This window comes from Camelina sativa, chromosome 9, assembly GCF_030686135.1.
Source record: "Camelina sativa cultivar CO46 ecotype springtype chromosome 9, ASM3068613v1".
NCBI classification, from domain to species: Eukaryota; Viridiplantae; Streptophyta; class Magnoliopsida; order Brassicales; family Brassicaceae; genus Camelina; species Camelina sativa.
The window spans coordinates 29,784,434-29,803,852 of record NC_141888.1 but is presented as its reverse complement, the minus strand read 5'-3'; the positions used below and the strand labels follow the sequence as shown (position 1 = coordinate 29,803,852).

Here is a 19,419-nt window from a genome sequence, read left to right as displayed (position 1 = left end):
CACCAGAAAGTTCAACGTTCCTAGCTAAAAGGCTAAATTAAACTAAACCAACCTCTACTTTGGATTGAGTTATCCACCACTAACGAAGATGAAGCCCACACACTTACTTCTCAGCAACACACCGACCAAAATAAATGAATTATATATCACGCGTGTGTGTATTAGTTTTTTAGTGTTTAAAATCATCTGATCAGTGGTATATATTTGGATTCAGACGTAATGATCACGTGGGATTTAAAACCTCTCGCTTACAGTTAACAAAAAATATAAGAACACAAAGAAAAAGATGGAACAAAGAATTCTAAGTGTTGTTACTTCAATAGGGTCACTCACGTATGAAATTAAAGAAGAGGTGGTACAATCAATTTTGATACGTAAACTTCAAAAAAGTGTGGTTCTTTTTTTGTCGTACGAACCTAATGAGGCTACCACACGACGACCAGAAATTACCGTATATATGTGGGGTTCGGTCTACGCAGACCGACCATTCACATTTCATATGTTCACCAAAGATCTACCAATGAGTACACCAAAATTAAATTTAACGTTTGACTAAGAATAAAGAAAACATTTAATAGTAGAGAACATCGGGTCCTAGTCCATGCTGTATGTGGTCATATCTCTTCAAGTTATATACACATGCAAGTTTGTCGCATGACTCCAACTGTGATTTGTGAATATATGCATTTGTTTACAGCTCAAAATTTTGTTATAATTTAATTGCCAGCAATTTGTTTCATAAAGATATAGTCAGATATGTTAGCCTTATCCAATTCACACGTTTACGTTAAAGAAAATCAGAAGTACATTTTCTTTTTGTTTGTTAATTACGAATTAAACATGCTGTTTCTGAATCCAAATGCATTTTCTGATATCATCAAAACTTTAAATGGCATAAATCATCATTCTTTAACATAAAAATAGAAAAATGATTATATGTCAAGTTTTAATAAATTACTAAACTTATAACTATTTTATATCAAGCGTTTATATGAACTTTAAATAAAAATAAACCTTATTGAAATTAATAGCCAAATATATTGTTGGATAAGCTTGAAAGTTTGAAGTCCTAATCGAGTTATGATTAGAGATAAGTCTTGTTATGTTTAGGAGTTATCTAGACATAAGGTGTTTTCTAGTTGGTTTTGGTTTTGGGGTTTTATATAAAAGGCTATGTTGGCTTATGACATTAGTATAAGTTTTGAGAGAGAGAGTTTGTGATTGAGATTGTAAGAGCTTAAAATTTTGAGTTATATTCTTTAAGCTAATAAGAGAGATATTCTTAAAACATTCTTGAGTTCTTAATCTTTTTTGCAAAACAATATTTGGTATCAGAGCGTCTAGGTTCTATATCGATTGATCACAAAACTTCATTCGAGATATGAGTGAAATCATTGCAGCAACCAACAAACCGAAGGAGGGAGGAACATCCTCCATACAATGTCCAATGCTTACCAGTGTTAACTACACCATGTGGTCTATGAGGATGCAGGTGGCACTTCGTGTTCACAAGGTGTGGGAAGCAATAGACCCTGGATCAGAGGAAGAAGAGAAGAATGATCTGGCAAGAGCTTTATTGTTTCAATCGATACCAGAATCTCTGATCCTTCAAGTTGGTAACCTAAAAACTGCTAAAGCCGTGTGGGATTCGATCAAAACCAGAAACCTTGGAGCTGACAGAGTCAAAGAGGCTAGACTGCAGACCCTAACAGCAGAGTTCGACAGACTGCGAATGAAAGAAACTGAGACAATTGATGATTTTATGAGCAAGCTTTCAGAAATAGCTACAAAATCAGCTTCTTTGGGAGAAGTCATTGAAGAACCAAAGATCGTAAAAAAGTTTCTTAACAGCCTACCGAAGAAAAAGTTCATACACATAGTCGCATCACTGGAACAAGTCCTCGACCTCAATACAACGACCTTCGAAGATATTGTTGCAGACTAAAAACATATGAAGAACGTACACTTTTGGAGGAAGAATCAGTGGAAGGACAAGACAAACTTATGTATGCAAATTCTTCAGATTCGCAATCACCAAATTACTTCTATGAAGGCGGCAGAGGTAGAGGAGCAAATCGTGGTCGGGGTAGAGGTCGCGGAAGAGGTTCTGGACATTTTGGATATCAGCAAAAGGATTACGGTTATCAACAGAAGGAATATGGCTATCAACAACAGCGAGACAAGAGTAAGATCACATGTTTTCGATGTGACAAACTCGGACATTATGCAACAGAGTGTCCAGACCGTCTTCTGAAGCTTATTAAACTTCAAGAAGAACAAGGAAAAGAGGATCAAGATGACACACATGAAGCAGAGTCGCTTATGGTACATGAGGTCGTATATCTCAATGAGAAGAAAGTCAAGCCTAGAGATTATGAGCAAGGTTCGGACAACACATGGTATTTGGACAACAGTGCGAGCAATCACATGACAGGGAATCGTGATTGGTTCTGCAAATTGGATTCAATGGTGACAGGAAAAGTACGTTTTGGTGATGATTCGAGAGTTAACATAGAAGGGAAGGGTTCTATTATGTTCTTGACTAAAGATGGTGGAAAGAAGGTTCTAGCAGAGGTTTACTATATACCAGAACTTAAAAGCAATATCATAAGCCTCGGACAAGCCACTGAATCAGGATGTGAAGTCACGATGAAAGAAGGCTATCTTACTTTACATGACAAAGATGGAAAGTTGTTAGTAAAAGCCAACCGGTCGAAAAACAGACTGTACAAGGTAAGTTTGGAGGTCAAACATGCGAGATGTCTGCAATTAGAAGCTTCAACCAACTCAGAAATATGGCATGCCCGATTAGGACATGTTAATTTTGAGACTATCAAGGCAATGGTTTCAAAAGAGCTAGTTATTGGCATACCAAGTGCTCCAATAGTAAAAGACACATGTGCATCATGTCTGTTTGGAAAGCAAGCTAGGCGAGTTTTTCCTAAATCAACACCTTACTGGGCATCACAAGCTCTTGAACTAGTTCATGGGGACCTGTGCGGGCCGATTTCACCTTCTACAGCTGCGCAAAAGAGGTATATATTTGTGCTAATCGACGATTTTTCTCGTTACATGTGGACAAGTCTCCTAAAAGAGAAAAGCGAGGTGTTTGAGAAGTTCAAAGTGTTTAAAGCACTTGTTGAGAAAGAAGTAGGAGCCTCCATCAAAACCTTTCGAACAGATAGAGGTGGAGAGTTTCTATCTCAAGAATTCTTGAGTTTTTGTGAGCAACATGGAATACACAGGCATCTCACTGCTCCTTACACGCCTCAACAGAACGGAGTGGTAGAGAGAAGGAACAGGACTCTGATGGAGATGACTCGGAGCATTCTAAAACACATGAGTATGCCTAATTATCTATGGGATGAAGCTGTACGACACGCAACATATCTCTTGAACAGAGTAGGAACCAGAACTTTGCAAGACCAAACACCGTATGAAGCTCTTAAGAAGAGGAAGTCGAATGTAGAACACTTGCGGGTTTTTGGTTGCATTGGGTACGCCAAGAATGAAGCTCCACATATGAAGAAACTTGATGATAGAAGCAAGAAACTTGTGTACCTTGGGACTGAACCTGGTACGAAAGCCTATCGGCTTCTTGATCCAACTAGTCGCAGAGTTACAGTAAGTCGTGATGTGTATTTTGATGAGAGCAGAAGCTGGGAATGGAACAAGAGTAATGAATATCAGGCAGAGACAGGAATGCTTACTCTTACTTTTGGAGATTTTGGAAACAACTGGCTCAGGGACAGTGATGTTGTTAATAATGCAGAAGAAAACAGAGGTGACAATGATAATGTTATTGATGAAGAGGAATCAGATGGAACAGAGGATCTTGAAGAAATAGAACATTCTACACCAGTGCAAGCTGTAAGGAAATCTATGAGGATAACCACTAAGCCCTCTTACTTAAAGGATTATGTTTTGCTAGCAGAACGTGAAGGAGAGGACTTCCTGCTGATGATTAACGAAGAACCTTGGGACTTTGAAGAAGCTAAAATCCAAAGTATGGAGGGATGCGTGTGAAAAAGAGATTAACTCCATTACTAAGAACAAAATATGGAGTCTGGTTGATCCTCCTATTGGTAGTAAGCCTATTGGTTTAAAGTGGGTCTTTAAGGTGAAACGAAATTCGGATAATAGCATCAACAAATACAAGGCTAGACTAGTAGCAAAGGGCTACGTACAAAAACATGGTGTAGACATTGATGAGGTATTCTCGCCTGTTGCTCGTATTGAAACAATAAGATTCATTATTGCCTTAGCTGCATCGAATGGGTGGGAAGTGCATCACTTAGATGTTAAGACTGCGTTTCTCCATGGGGAGTTGAAAGAGGATGTATATGTTGTTCAACCTGAGGGGTTTGTTGTCAGGGGTTGTGAGGGAAAGGTGTACAAGCTACACAAAGCTCTCTATGGCTTAAAGCAGGCACCTCGAGCTTGGAACACTAAGTTAAACAAGATTCTTTTGGGGCTAAACTTCGACAAATGTTCTAAGGAACCTTCGCTATACAGGAAAAAGGTGCATAATCATCTGTTGATCGTTGCAGTCTACGTAGATGACTTACTTGTCACAGGTTCTAGTTTGGAACTAATACTTGAGTTCAAGAAGAACATGTCGAGCAAATTTGAGATGAGCGATTTGGGGCTACTTACATATTATCTTGGTATCGAAGTTTTTCAAATGAAAGAAGGAATCATGCTTTCTCAAGAAAGATATGCGAGGAAGATCTTGGAAGAATCAGGTATGAGTGATTGCAACTCTGTTCTTATACCTATGGAGTTCGGTTTGGAGTTGTCTAAGGCATTACATGAGAGGTGTATAGATGCTGAGGCTTACAGAAGAAACATTGGATGCTTTCGTTACTTACTCCATACGCGACCTGATTTAACTTTCTCAGTAGAAGTATTAAGCAGATATTTGCAGGAGCCACGAGAATCACATGGAGCTGCGTTGAAACAAATTCTTTGCTATCTGCGTGGGACAACTTCTCTTGGACTTTATTTCAAGCGTGGATCAAACACTGGTTTGATAGGTTACAGTGATAGTGGTCATGGTGTGGACTTGGATGATGGGAAAAGCACAGCAGGACAAGTCTTTTATTTCAATGAGTGTCCGATTACATGGTGTACTCAGAAGCAACAGGTTGTTGCTCTCTCTTCATGTGAGGCAGAATTCATGGCAGCTACAGAGGCAGCTAAACAAGCTATATGGCTCCAAGATTTATTTGCTGAAATTGTTGGAATAGAGAGTGAGAAGGTTACCATCCGAGTTGACAACAAGTCTGCAATTGCTCTTACCAAAAATCCGGTCTTTCACAAATGAAGCAAGCATATTCATCGCAGGTTCCATTTCATATGAGAGTGTATGAGAATGGACAAATTGAGATAGAACACGTTCTTGGAACAGCACAGAAAGCGGACATTCTAACTAAAGCACTTGACAAGAACAAGTTCAGAGAAATGAGAGATCATGTTGGAGTTCAAGATGTGTCTAAAGAAGGATTCAAGCTTAGGAGGAAGAATGTTGGATAAGCTTGAAAGTTTGAAGTCCTAATCGAGTTATGATTAGAGATAAGTCTTGTTATGTTTAGGAGTTATCTAGACATAAGGTGTTTCCTAGTTGGTTTTGGTTTTGGGGTTTTATATAAAAGGCTATGTTGGGTTATGACATTAGCATAAGTTTTGAGAGAGAGAGTTTGTAATTGAGATTGTAAGAACTTAAAGTTTTGAGTTATTTTCTTTAAGTTAAGAAAGATATTCTTAAAACATTCTTGAGTTCTTAATCTTTCTTGCGAAACAATATATATATCTTATCAAGTTCTTAAAATTATACCCACACGATCTCTATATGCAATCTTTAATTGCATATTTCCAGATAACAAATATACACACGCTATTTTATTATTCTACAGCTTAACTCAATCTAGAGATCTCTTGTAAAAACCTCAAACAGTACTTCACCCAAAACAAAACCACACAATTTATATCACATTAATATTTTTTTTTCTAGTCTTCTAAAAATATATATTATTACATATATGACTGTAACGTATTCTTACAAATAAACAAAAAATGTCACATATCAATCATTTATTGTACCAATTCAGTGACCCTCTTTATAATTCATGGGCTTAGCTCTCTCCATATATTGACTAAAACTCTCTCCCTTTCTCCCTCTTCTCACATTTCTAGAACAGAATTTCAGAAGCAGAAACCACAACAAAAACTCTCCATTTTTCGGCAAAGAAAAGTCTAAAATTTTAAATTTATCCTCGTGGTGTTGGAAATCATCAAGTAATGGGAGAAGAGAACAGCACGAGCAGGACATGCAAGCCGTCAAAGACCTTCAAGGCGAAGTGTAGTCACATGGTGAAAAAACAACGAGCCAAGTTTTACATCCTTGGCCGTTGTCTCGCCATGTTAGTCTGCGGGCGTGACCGTGACCGCGACCGAGACCGTATTGCGATTTAGATCTTTACCTTATATATGTTTTTTTTTTTTCTCTTCTCTCTTCTTGTACTTTTCTAAAATTTTTTGGTTGCGTTGCCGTTTTCATTTTTCCCTCTAGTATCAAACATTTGAATTAGGGTTGAAATTTAAGGTTATGTATACACAAGATTATAAGCAATTGATGTGAATGCTTTCATGAAATGCTTTATTTGAAGTTTATGTCTCTCGTGTGAATGTTTCGAATGACATCTTCTTAATAAGTTTTAGTTGCTCAGGTAAATAGCCTTTTTTTGTAAGCCTTGGAAAGATCTTCAAATATTTATATAGTTTATATATAAGAAACTTTATTGTATATCGGAAATTCAGACGACATGCATTTGAGCCTTCAAATGCTCGTTGTCGTTAATCATCTGAATAATAGAACAGCAAGACATCTCATAGGCCCATAGAGATTTAAAGAAGAATCCCAAAAATTGTGAAATAATCTGTATCAGTTTTTTGGCAACATTTGTTTACCAGTATACACTTATACCGTCATGTAGTGAAATATCTTGAAAACATAGTAGATATTGAGGTCAGAGATCAAATATCATCCACCGTACTTTCATGTTAGGCACTGCAGCGTTTTAAGTAACAAAATAACTATAGCTTGCTATAAATTAATTAACCTCATTAGTATTAGTTTAGTTTGGATGCAAATTATAAACATAAAGCATGCATGATAGATGTGATTAGGTCAATGCACAAAAGAATCGTCCTTGAGAGTGAAATCATTCATTAATTAGTGTAACGATACCAGCGAAAAAAGTAAGAGAAAAAGGTGGAGAAGATAGAATGTAATTATGAAAAAGTCTACGTACGACCTGAGAGTCCATGTGACTCGAGTCTAAATTCATACTAATAATGCACAAATCGAAACTGTGCTCTATTTGCTTTTCTATTTTGTCGGTTTAGGGAGTGCGAGATTTTTGATTATTGTGTGTTTCTTCCAATTTTGATTTTCATTTAAATGGAAGAGGATAACCAAACATCATTTTCCATGCGTTAATAAAATACATTATTAAAAGTAAAAGCAAAAGAATAATAGATTATGGAACTCAGGATTCGCATCATACAGCACACAAGTGAAAATAATAGTAACTCTATATCTTAGGACTTACGTGCTCATTGTAAAGCTTTTTAATTCGTATAAAGTATTCTTTATTTGTTAGAAAAAAAAAAAGAAAAAAAAAAGATATTGCTCTTCTTTATGTAAACAGCATGTATTAGTAGTACGTACGTATTCGTGTACTATGCGTACGTAATTTGAATATGATATGAATGATGACATAGTCAATATGATTCTCTGTGACTGTTACTATTTATGATCGTAATTATCAATACATAAATTTATTGCTATTATAAGATATATATGTGTATTATAATCTCTAAATATACTTATAATTAAGTCAATTTTTTTACAGTACTGTAAAATATAGCTAGGATATTAACGTAGAAAAGTTATTTTCTTTCCTAGCGTACAACTATATATGCTTTGATCGATGCAGTCAATGTTAGCACTATCTTATTAGACTAGATTAAGACATGTGTTAAAGCATGGATTGAAATTTCTTTTATTATGCAATAAAATTATATGTTAAATATGATGATTTGAAAAAAAACATTTATTTTATAAGTTTTATATCGTTAATTTAGTTTTTTATATATAAGAAATGATTATGTTTGTTGTTTGTTTTTATATTAATTTTGAACATGTTTGGTGAAAGTATTTTAACATGACACATGCTTAGGTAAGATTTTATTTTTAACTGCAAAATAAGATCTCGGAAATCACGATTAAATGTGATAAATTGCCAAGATTTTATTCCTTTTTATATCTAACGGTATATATTTTGTAACAATACATTGAATAATAAAAATTTTATTTTGGAAATTGTATAAAACTATAAATCATTAAAATATTTTCTTTAAGATGATTATTTGGGATATTCTTAAGTGTATTCATTTAGTGCATAGATTAACCAATTAATCTATACCCTTTTTTAATCAATCTATGTTTAATCTATAACCTATTTTGTAACCAACTTATAAAAATTATATAGTTTACAAAAAAAAGATTGTGTACTTTTATTATATAGGAGATTTTTAATATTTTAAACAAAAGAACATTTTCATTGGTTACTTTTTAATGGATGTCAAGCTAATAAAAAACATAAAATAATAAAAAGTTGAAGAAAGAGAGATACAAAATATCATATTTTAATTGGTTAACTTTGAAAACAAATAATTTTTAATTAAATAATTTTCTAATATTAAAATATGATTTGAGAACTCAATTTGAGAGGATTATCGATGATGCTCTAACACTATTAAACTAATGTAAAACGAATCCGAAGCCAAAAAAACAAACAAACTAAAACGTCCAACATCACGTGCATGCTCTTGCACCAAGGTCTCGAACATTTCCGACAGGCCGCAACTGCTGATTGAACATAGATTATTATTTTTCGAAACATTTAAAGTCGTCAGACTAATTAGGGATGGATACTTGTCCGATCGATAACATATCTGACTATTTGTAGATGAGCGTAAATTGCATCTTGATATATATATATATATATATATATATATATATATATATATATATATATATATATATATATGTCTGATAAAATACTTGGATCGTGAATAGTACATGTGTTGAAAACCAAATGTAGGTGAAAATGCTGTGAGCCGACAGTGGGATGGGATTCCTCGAAGCGAAAAAGGTGTGCAAATGCACTCGTGCGGTCCCTCCTCGTTACTATTGTTATCGTTTCCCACTGTTTAATTTTTTACTACAACTTTAACCCAAAAAAAAAAAAAAAATTACGCAACATTTTCCTCAAGCACTTTTTTTAAGTAAAAAGATCCTTCTTTTTTGAAAGATCAATTTGTGTTTCTATTATTTATATGATGATGGGATAATTGAGAAACGTGACTTTCAACCTTTTTTCATAAAGAAAACTTGATGTTTATAAGTAAAAAAGTCAGCATCATTGACGAAATAGATGTGAAAAAAGAAAAATAGAAAAAAAACATCGATGGCCTCATAATTATTGTCCCGATAAGATTTAAGGAATTCTTTAACTCATGCTATTTTATATTTGTGTTGTATTCCACTAACTGTGAATCGGTGGATGGTTTTGTTGTTTTGCTTCTCTTATTCTTTTTGACGCTACTATTCGAAACTAGGGGAGAAAAGGGAAAGATATTTACGTCAGAGTTTTGGTGTTTTGCAATACATATCACATTACTACATACTTTTAGGGTTAGGAAGAAGGGAAAGATCAATAAAGGTTTAAAGCCTCCAATGTTAGTTTGCAGTTATAGATTATGGAAAAGAAAATTAATTGATTGAATCTTTAATTAGGTCGATATTTCAAGGTAGTTACATTTAAAGAAGTCGTAGCTACATGCATTCCTGCCACAGTTTATATAGTTGCTACCGTACTACGTATTACCAAATCTTACCTATTTGATATATGTAGTCTTACCTATTTGATATATGTACGTATAGTTTACACTGCTTTTACTATATTCCGAATGACATATGTAAGGGCATCTCCAATTAGTCCTGGCCATTCGGATTTTCGGATCGGATCGGATCGGGTTATTCGGATTTTGGATTATTCGGTTTGGGAAATATAGAATCCGATTAGGATCCGACAGCTTTTCCGGATCGGATCGGTTCGGATTCATTCGGACCCGGATCGGTTTTCAGTTTTTTTATAATCCTAACTTAAACCGAATCCTTTATATATATTGTTTGGAAAGTAAAATCATAAAGTTTGAGTAGCTCAGATGGCAAGCGCGTGTACCTTTTAACGTCAATGTCTCTGGTTCGAATCTACCTTATGTTGATTTAAGTGTAAAATTTTTAAACGGATCCATTTATAGTTAATGGGCTTCTAATAAGCCCGAAAGTAATATAAATGCATATGCCCATGTGTAGAAATTAACAGTTTATTCGGTTTAGCGGATAACCGATCGGATTTCGGTTCGGATCGGTTTAAATCCGAAAACCGAATCACAATTGAAATAAAATCCGATCGGTTTTTACAAAGAATCCGAAACCGATTCAAACCGGTTTTTTCGGATCGGTTCGGATCGGTTTAGTCGGTTTCGGATTATATGCCCAGGGCTATCTCCAATAGTCCTCTATTTTTGCCTTTATAAGACCATCTCCAATGTATATTTCTATTTTTTCTCTAAAATAGAGTAACTCAAAAATAGAACATTGTTTTCTTCCAATGTATTACTCTATTTTCAACTCTAAAATAGAGTTAGTGTAAAAAATAGAGGTGACAATAGAGTTGCTCTATATATAGAGTAATCCTATCATTTTCTCTATTTTAGAGTAAAATATAGAGTAGGGTTGGAGTAAATATTGCTATATAAAAGAGATTTGACTCTAAAATAAAGTGGGATTGGAGATGCCCTAAGACCATCTTCAATGGTTTACTCTATTTTTTCCTCTATAATAGAGATGATTTTTACTCTAATGGTCCTCTATTCTCACCTTTAAAATAGAGATTGCTATTTTTTCTTCTATTTATAAAGGAACCTTTTTTTTATATAAAGGTTCCTCTATAATAGAGGAAAAAATAGCAATCTATATTTTAGAAGTGAGAATAGAGGATCATTGGAGTAAAAGTCATCTCTATTATAGAGTTCCTCTATTATAGAGGAAAAAATAGAGAAAACCATTGGAGATGGTCTAATCTCCCACACTGCTTTGTAATTTCTTATTGTTGTTGCAAAATAATCACAAAGTATATATAAAAAACATTACACTACAAGAAAATAATTGTATTAAGACGAAATATTTAGTCATAATACAAAGTATTTAGTCACAATATAAACATTGTTACGAATTTGTGACGATTTTTAAATGGTTACAATACAATGGTCACAAATTTTTATTTGTAACAAAAACGTCACAAGAGTTGCAATGAATATATTAGTAACCATTTTGTCATCAATAACTACGACACCAAAAATTAACAAAACTGTCTTAATTACAGACTAACAAAACGTCTTTAAATCGTCACAATTCGTGTTTAAAATAACGTTTTAATTATGTATCTTATTGTTACGAAACTATAGTCTCAAATGGTCACAAATGATAATTAGAAATTTGTCACAAAATTTTAACAAATATTCAAAAATCATGATATTTTGTGACTATCATAATGTCCAATTTTATCATTAGAAGTTATTTTCAAATGGTGTTAATAATAAAAATTCATTGCATATGATAAAAATTATAACAAAAAAATCAATCTCAAAACAATATTATTTTTTAAATTTATTATCATACAAATTTTTTATAATCATAAACATTAGATATACATTATAAGCTATCTTTATTCTTACAAAAAAAAAAAATTACAAATTCGTCCAGATGAATATATTTGATGATAACTTCCATGTTATAACTCCTATGGAAACGATTTCAGGCTTTCTGGAAAGGTAAGACTCAGATCTTTCCAACGGTTGGTAGATTAGCTTCTGGTTCAATTTGTAGCAGTGGGAAACGATTTCACAAGATGACTGATGTTAATTCGCGAATCTGCGCAGAATAGGTTTGAGAAAACATGTATAACTTTTAATTTACAAAAGGGGTTACAAAATCCTTAGGGGAAAACTTACTTCTATGGGTTGGAAAATTGCTCACCAAAATTCATCCATAAAAGAGTCCGTTTACCCCTTAATTTCCACCATCTCCTAGAGCATGTAAGATCTGTTCTTAATCTCAATTGTAGCTCCTTATTCTCTTTCTCTCAAATGGTTCACTCTCTCTCTCTCTCTAGGTTATGGAGGCACGAAATTATAAAGAATAAAACCCTAATCATCTCTTAAATAAGTCTTGTTAAATTAGGGTTAGAGACTTGGCTTAATGGGCTTTGTATAAATGACATAACAATTTATACTATTTTATGACTAAAGTTTACTCATTTTTATGTCACAAACTCTGACTTGCATATCTTTTATAAGTTCATAACTAATTTGCAACAACATATTGGTCACAATGTAGTCATAAGAGTGACGATTAATATTATCGTAGCATATTCGTCACTAATTGTGACAAACTTTTGTTACTGAATTTTTTCGTCATAATATAGTGACGAAAATACTATGAATTTGTTACAAATAAACTTAATCATAATATCGTATTTAAAGTGTTACAAATTTGTGACGGAAATTTTTTGTCTCAAAAATACGTCTCAATAAACTTATTTTCTTGTAGTGAATTAATTGTATTCTTCTTTCTTCTAAGTTAGAGATTGGTCACATCGGTAATGTATGGAATTAATTTAGACTTTTAGCCTTACAAAAAGGGGAAAATTCCTAAAAAAAACCTCAACTTATTTTTATTTGGACGTTTAATACCCAATGGTTTTTGGTTGGAACAAAAATACCCGATATATTAAATTGTTGTCAAATAAAACCTTATCTTTAAATCGTTAGTAGATTGTAACCCGGGACTTAACAGCGTTAAACGGCCGTTACAGAAATTTTAACTGGCGTTAAAATTCAGTTAGACGTTTTAAAACGTATATATATAATCTGTTTACCGGATAATACGAATGTGGCGTTGTAGCCTAGTGGCAATGTGTGTCTTCTGTACCCAACCGAACCTGGGTTCGAGAGACCCTCCAACTGTGCTGTCATTCTGTGTTTTTTTTTTTTTTTTTAAACTGGTTTATCTTCCTCTCCAATCGCCGGCGTAAGACAAAGACCGTGACCTTATCTCCATCGACTTTTCCGTGACCTCGCTCCGATAAGTCTGGATAGTCTTCTTCTTCTTTCTCTTTGTCTCTATCTTCTTCTTCGTTGTTGAGATTTTCAGAAATCTGATTCGATTTAGATCTCTTCTTCTATGCTCTGTTCAACCAATGGTTCAGATCCAGAATTCTCTACAACAGCCAATAGTGGTTCAGGGAGCCAGGGAGGAACAAAGTGTGAATCTGGCTACGACTACAGTATATGATGATGATCGTTCCTTGTCCTACGCCGGTGGCTTCGGAAAAAAAAAAAAAAAAAACAGTCGACGGTCTAAAAAAAAAAAGGCAAAAAAAAGATTTCAACGACGAAGGTGGAGGGTCTCGAACCCAGGTTCGGTAAGGTACAAAATACACATATTACCACTAGGCTACAGCGACACTTTCGTATTATCAAGTAAACGAATTGTATATATATCTTTTAAAATGTCTAACTGAATTTTAACGCCATTTAAAAATTCTGTAACGGCCGTTTAACGCTGTTAAGTTCCGTGTTGAAATCTACTAATGATTTAAAGATAAGGTTTTATTTGACAATAAATTAATATATCGGATATTTTTATTCCAACCAAAAACCATTGGGTATTAAATGTCCAAATAAAAATAAGTTATGGTTTTTTTTAGGAATTTTCCCGTACAAAAAGTAACAATTTTGAAATAATAAAAAGTGAAGATCATTAAGATTACAAAAAGGGATTGGGGACCCTTTAGGGTTGGAAAAGAAGAAAGAACACGTGCATCTCTCTGACACACGTTGAAACCCAAACACTTGCATCCATCTCTCTTTTTCCTAATCTTCTTTTTGTAATCTCCATCAATTTATTCATCACGTTCAGCAAACACAATACATATAATGCCAATAACTTCACTAGTTATTATCATATACATACACATTGTTGTATAATAACATTAAGTTATGTAAATAATTTATCTATTAATGTCACTTATCGAACTAGATGATGGCATCATTCGTTTTTTTCTTCTAAAAAAATAAAAAAAATTTATCATTATATATAAGAAACAAAAGGATTTTGTGATTGCGTATGAGTTTTTCTCAGCTAGACGACCCCCCACGTGACGGTGTCCGTTTGTAGCAGTCTTTGTAGACTTCCCACGTGCGGGTGTGTGTTAGATTCTCCAAGAAGGCGGGCCAACCCCAAGACCGTCCCTCCTCTTTCGTCTTTACACCTACACATATGCATACTTTTTCTATAAATTTTATGAATTTGCAAGATGAATAAAATGAGCTACGTTTTTGAAACTAAGATTTGGTATTAACGTGAGGTCCGTGACGTTCATGTTTGGTAGAAGAGTCAAGAAATGAGATGGTCGAGATGAACAGACACGTCTCTTAATTAGTTAAGTAAATTGTCTTTTCTTGAGATTTCAAGACAATGATTATAGTCTAACAGATCTGATCTGATGATCGTGAATTTACACTTAAACTCCAACAGGTATAAGTTATTATTGCGTCGATCTCGGCCTAGTTAATTCCGTACAAGATATGACATAACTAAGCGATATGATGGTCCTTCTGACAACGATCGTGATTGTGCACACTAACAAGTAAGAAGTTTGTTTCTTGTATACTAGCTAGTGCATATAGTATAGTTTACTTTGATGATGACTTATCTTACGGTAAAGAATCTGCATTCACGAGATTCACATCATTAAATAGAAAAACTCGAGGTAGAGATCGTAATAGATTTAAATGTATATATACATTAAGACAATTAACTTAATGTAGTTATAAAAAATAATTGTGCAATTTCGAAAGAAAAAAAGTTGAAAACAATAAATTTCAACTCTATCTGTATACAAATTTCATATTATGAAAACTTTAATATATATTTGAAATAATGAAAAGAGTCCAAGCCAGATTCAATCATGGGAAAGAGTTGAGATGGGTTCGAAGAATGATGAGCACAAACTCGTGAGGTCGTCTCGCCTGCTAAATGGACCAGCCTGACAAAAACCTGCCTAGACAGACGGTAAGGCCTGATCGTTTTCATATACTAGTTTACCCACTACGACACAAAAATAAAAACAAAGACTTACCTTTTTATTCACTTTTATAGGTGAAAAAGGACTTCAATCTACTAAATGCAAAAGGCTTTACACTTTTACAGAGTGTTTCTTAGACTTTAAAATAAAAATCGATAAACGAAGCTAATGGAGGAAAAAAGATTGAGGAACTTTTTAATTCGACTCTTCTTCACAAACTTTTACCTCTTCTCCATTTTTCTTAAAATTATGGATACGTAAACAAGCCTCAAGTCCATAGAGGCCCAACTAAAGATACAACCATAATTATCACTTTATTAGTAGTATCTTCCCAAATTTGCAGCTTTGTCCTGGGAGGCTGGGATCGATTAGAAAGTCTAGAACTATTATATTAGACGTCCACAAGGTTTAGTGCAAAGATCTTATTTCTCGAGAGTTTTATTACTTTATTTCCATCATGACACCATGTAATAGGTTCATCATATAGACACTCAACGGTTATATACAAAACACACAACAAAACCAGCGAAAGGTTTTCCAGCAGACTAAGTTAAATACTAAAGAGAGAGATGGCGAGAGGACAAAGTCTATGATCAGATCATTCAACTGTAGAGATCATCATCCTCGGCTGTTCCCGCGGAAGTGGCAAACGGGTCAGCTCCACCAACCGCGGCAGTACCTACAGTCCCTGTCGGAGCATCTGGAAATCTGAACTCACTTCCAAACCCACGAGATTGCTGGAGAGTCTGAGCAAAAGCCTGATACTTGCGAATGTCTGCATCACTAACTGATCTCCTAGCAAATTTCATGGATTCCTCAAACTGACCAGCTTTAATCTCTGCAATCTCCTCCTCGTCTTCTTCCATTGCTTCTGGCGACTCTGCTCTCTTCCTTTCCTTCTCAATATCCTATAGCAAAACAACCAAATCAAAGATCATAAGACTCGATAACATAAAGAAAACAAAGAAACAAAGATTCCATTTTTAAGTTTCAGTTTCAAGATACCTTCTCGATGTTTTCTCTGATCGCATACTTGCAAGAACGTTGGCAAATCTCTGTGATGTCTGCACCGCTAAAGCCTTGGGTGTACTTAGCAAGAGCCCTCAGGTCAACATCTTTAGCCACAGGGGATTTCCTCAAGCAAGACTTAAAGATCTGGTAACGAGACTCTTCATCAGGAAGAGGAATGTAGATGAGCTGGTCGAGACGACCAGGACGTAGAAGCGCAGGGTCGATGATGTCTGGTCTGTTTGTAGCTCCGATGATGAAGACAGTCTTCTTAGCAGACATTCCATCCATCTCTGTAAGAAGCTGGTTCAGTACTCTGTCTGCTGCACCACCAGCATCTCCAACACTGCTACCTCTCTATTATCACAAGAGATGTTCATTTAAAGTTATTTGAGATGAAGGTAAAGCGCATAGGTTGCATAAGTAAAGTGAATAAGGAACTGATGAAAATACCTGAGTGGCAATGGAGTCAAGCTCATCGAAGAAAAGAACACAAGGAGCAGACTGGCGTGCCTTGTCGAATATCTCTCTCACATTGGCTTCACTCTCTCCAAACCACATTGTGAGGAGCTCAGGACCTTTGATACTAATGAAGTTGGCTTGACACTCGTTTGCAATAGCCTTAGCCAAGAGGGTCTTTCCACAACCAGGAGGACCATAGAATAGGACTCCTTTAGATGGTGACATCCCAAACTTCTCGAATTTCTCCGGATGCTCCACTGGATATTGAACAGTCTAAACACACAAAATCATAACATATTAGTTCATATTCACAGGTCAATGTTAAAAAAAAATATGTCAAATCGCTGAAAATCTTAATGTTTACCTCTTGGAGCTCCCTCTTGACATTCTCAAGACCACCAATGTCCGCCCAAGAAACATTAGGCACTTCAACAACCTGGTTAAAAGAGAAAATAACAGTTTGAGAACACCCGTTTAGTAAGAATGGTACCAAATAGACTAAGAAACCGCAAACCAAAATATTGATCTCCTGAACTTACCGTCTCACGTAGAGCAGAAGGATTGCTGTTACCAAGGGCAGTCTGGAAATGCTCATTAGTCACAGCCATAGAATTGAGAATTTCAGCATCTATCTCGTCGTCTTCTAGGTCAATTGCATCCATCTTCTCCCTGATGCACTGAAGAGCAGCTTCAGTGCATAATGCTGCAAGATCAGCACCAACATACCCATGGGTGTCTTTGGAGACTCTTTCCAAATCAACCTGAATAAGAGAAAACCATGTCAGACCTGAAAAACAGAGAAAGGCAAACGAAAAGAAGAAGATAAATAATATACACAACAGAACATTACATCTTCTGCGAGCTTCATGTTCTTGGTGTGAATCCTGAGAACCTCAAGACGACCAATCTCATCAGGAACACCAATATCAATTTCTCTGTCAAACCGTCCAAACCTTCTCAAAGCAGGATCAATGCTGTTTGGACGGTTGGTCGCTCCCATAACGATCACATGCGCTCTAGCTTTAAGCCCATCCATAAGTGTCAAGAGCTGGGAAACGATCCGTCTCTCAACTTCCCCATGTGTCTTCTCTCTTTTTGGAGCAATGGAATCGATCTCATCAATGAAAATGATAGAGGGAGCATTCTTCTCAGCTTCCTCGAAAGCTTTCCTGAGGTTGCTCTCACTCTCACCAGCTAGCTTAGACATGATCTCAGGACCATTGATACAAAAGAAAAACGCACCAGTCTCATTAGCAACAGCACGGGCAATCAATGTCTTCCCAGAACCAGGAGGACCATAGAGCAAGATTCCCTTGGGAGGTTTCACACCAATGGACTTAAAAAGCTGTGGATGCCTCAATGGGAGCTCAACAAGTTCACGAATCTGAGCCATCTGTTTCCTGACACCACCAACATCATCATACCCAACTTCATCAAGCCTCTCCTCATCCTCTCTCTTAATCGGCTCACCCTCACAGAAAATTTCTGTATCTGGAGCGACCACACAGTATTCAGCAGGATCAGTCTCAATAACCTTAAACTCAATACTTCTCATCCCTCCTCTAACCAAGAAAAAATCACCCTTCCTCACCGGACGATATGCTTCCAAGAAATAAGCTGGCACAAACAGACAAATACTAACATTAAACCGCTGTACTAAACATGGAACAAGAGAATAAAAAAAACAGGAAGAGAAAAAAAAACACTTACGTTTAAGGTAAGCATCAAATAGATTTCCAGAAACTCCTTCAATGGTATCATCAACGGGCAAGATATGAACACGCTTCCCATACTTGACATCAGGGCATTGATGAACAGAGGTAACATCTGCAAGCCTAACCCTGAGGTTAGACCTAACAACCTTGTTCATCCTGATTTTTGGTTCTTCACAAGTATCATCAGCTAAAGCAATACACACAGTATCCTTCCTCTTCTTTCCCTGCAACACAATTCCCAAAATTCAATACACACAAATCTAAAGACACAGTGATCTCAAGTTCTAGAAACCCCAACACGAATTCAAAAAAAATCAAACCTTTCTGAACTTAAAAGACAAAACCCTAATAACCCTGAATTAGGATAATTAAGCAAAGGAAACAACACAAGAAGAGAAATTAAAAAAGTAAATACAAAATCAGACCTTGATTAAAACGGTATCACCACGAAAGAGTTGAAGCTTCTCCATGGTGGCAGGGTGAAGACAAACGACGGAGTTATCATCGTTGATGGCCTCATCCACAACCAAACGATTCGCCGCCTTCTTTCTCTCCAGAATCGCTGTGCTAAAATCCTTTTTCGTCCCCTTACTGATATATAATTCAAAACCAAAAAAAAAAATCAGAAAAAAACACAACACGAAGAGTTAATGAAATCTTAAGATGATTATATTGATTGATGAAAAAAGTAGTAATCAACAAGTACTTACGAATCAGATGATTCAGCTTCATTCGCCATGTTTGATTTCTACAACAGAGAGAGAGCTTTGCCAAAGAGCAGAAGAAGAAGGTTCGAGAAGTGTGATCGGTTCGGTTTCTTATGTGAGAAAATAAAGAAGTCAGGTGTGTGTGTGTGCTTATTATATAAGAAAAAAAAATTATTTTCCCATTTTTCCAAAAAAAAAATTTATTTGGCGTTATTTTAGTTGCCTTTTCTAAATTTCATAAAT

At 35.2% G+C, this 19,419-nt stretch overlaps 1 protein-coding gene and 1 pseudogene across 1 annotated transcript; one reads left to right on the top strand and one right to left on the bottom strand.

The window, feature by feature from the left end:
* The first annotated feature begins 6,083 nt into the window (after positions 1–6,083).
* LOC109126551 (small polypeptide DEVIL 20 pseudogene) lies at positions 6,084–6,739 on the top strand (annotated as a pseudogene).
* Positions 6,740–15,691: 8,952 nt separating this feature from the next.
* On the bottom strand, positions 15,692–19,401 carry LOC109124508 (cell division control protein 48 homolog D). Its single transcript, XM_010428657.3, has 9 exons — positions 19,180–19,401; positions 18,895–19,060; positions 18,465–18,693; positions 17,605–18,371; positions 17,294–17,515; positions 17,119–17,190; positions 16,746–17,027; positions 16,290–16,649; positions 15,692–16,192 (listed from the first exon to the last, which is right to left on the bottom strand). The coding sequence occupies exons 1-9, from the start codon at positions 19,206–19,208 to the stop codon at positions 15,887–15,889; spliced, it is 2,433 nt and encodes an 810-aa protein (XP_010426959.2). The 5' UTR covers positions 19,209–19,401; the 3' UTR covers positions 15,692–15,886.
* Between the last annotated feature and the right edge of the window lie 18 nt (positions 19,402–19,419).

Excerpts from the sequence above, each read along its gene's own strand:
- LOC109124508 (XM_010428657.3), bottom strand. The coding sequence starts at position 19,208 with ATGGCGAATGAAGCTGAATCATCTGATTC. Across the intron at positions 17,028-17,118 it reads TCAAGAGGGAGCTCCAAGAG|ACTGTTCAATATCCAGTGGA; the intron begins GTAAACATTAAG and ends TTGTGTGTTTAG. Across the intron at positions 16,193-16,289 it reads TCAGAGAAAACATCGAGAAG|GATATTGAGAAGGAAAGGAA; the intron begins GTATCTTGAAAC and ends GTTTTGCTATAG.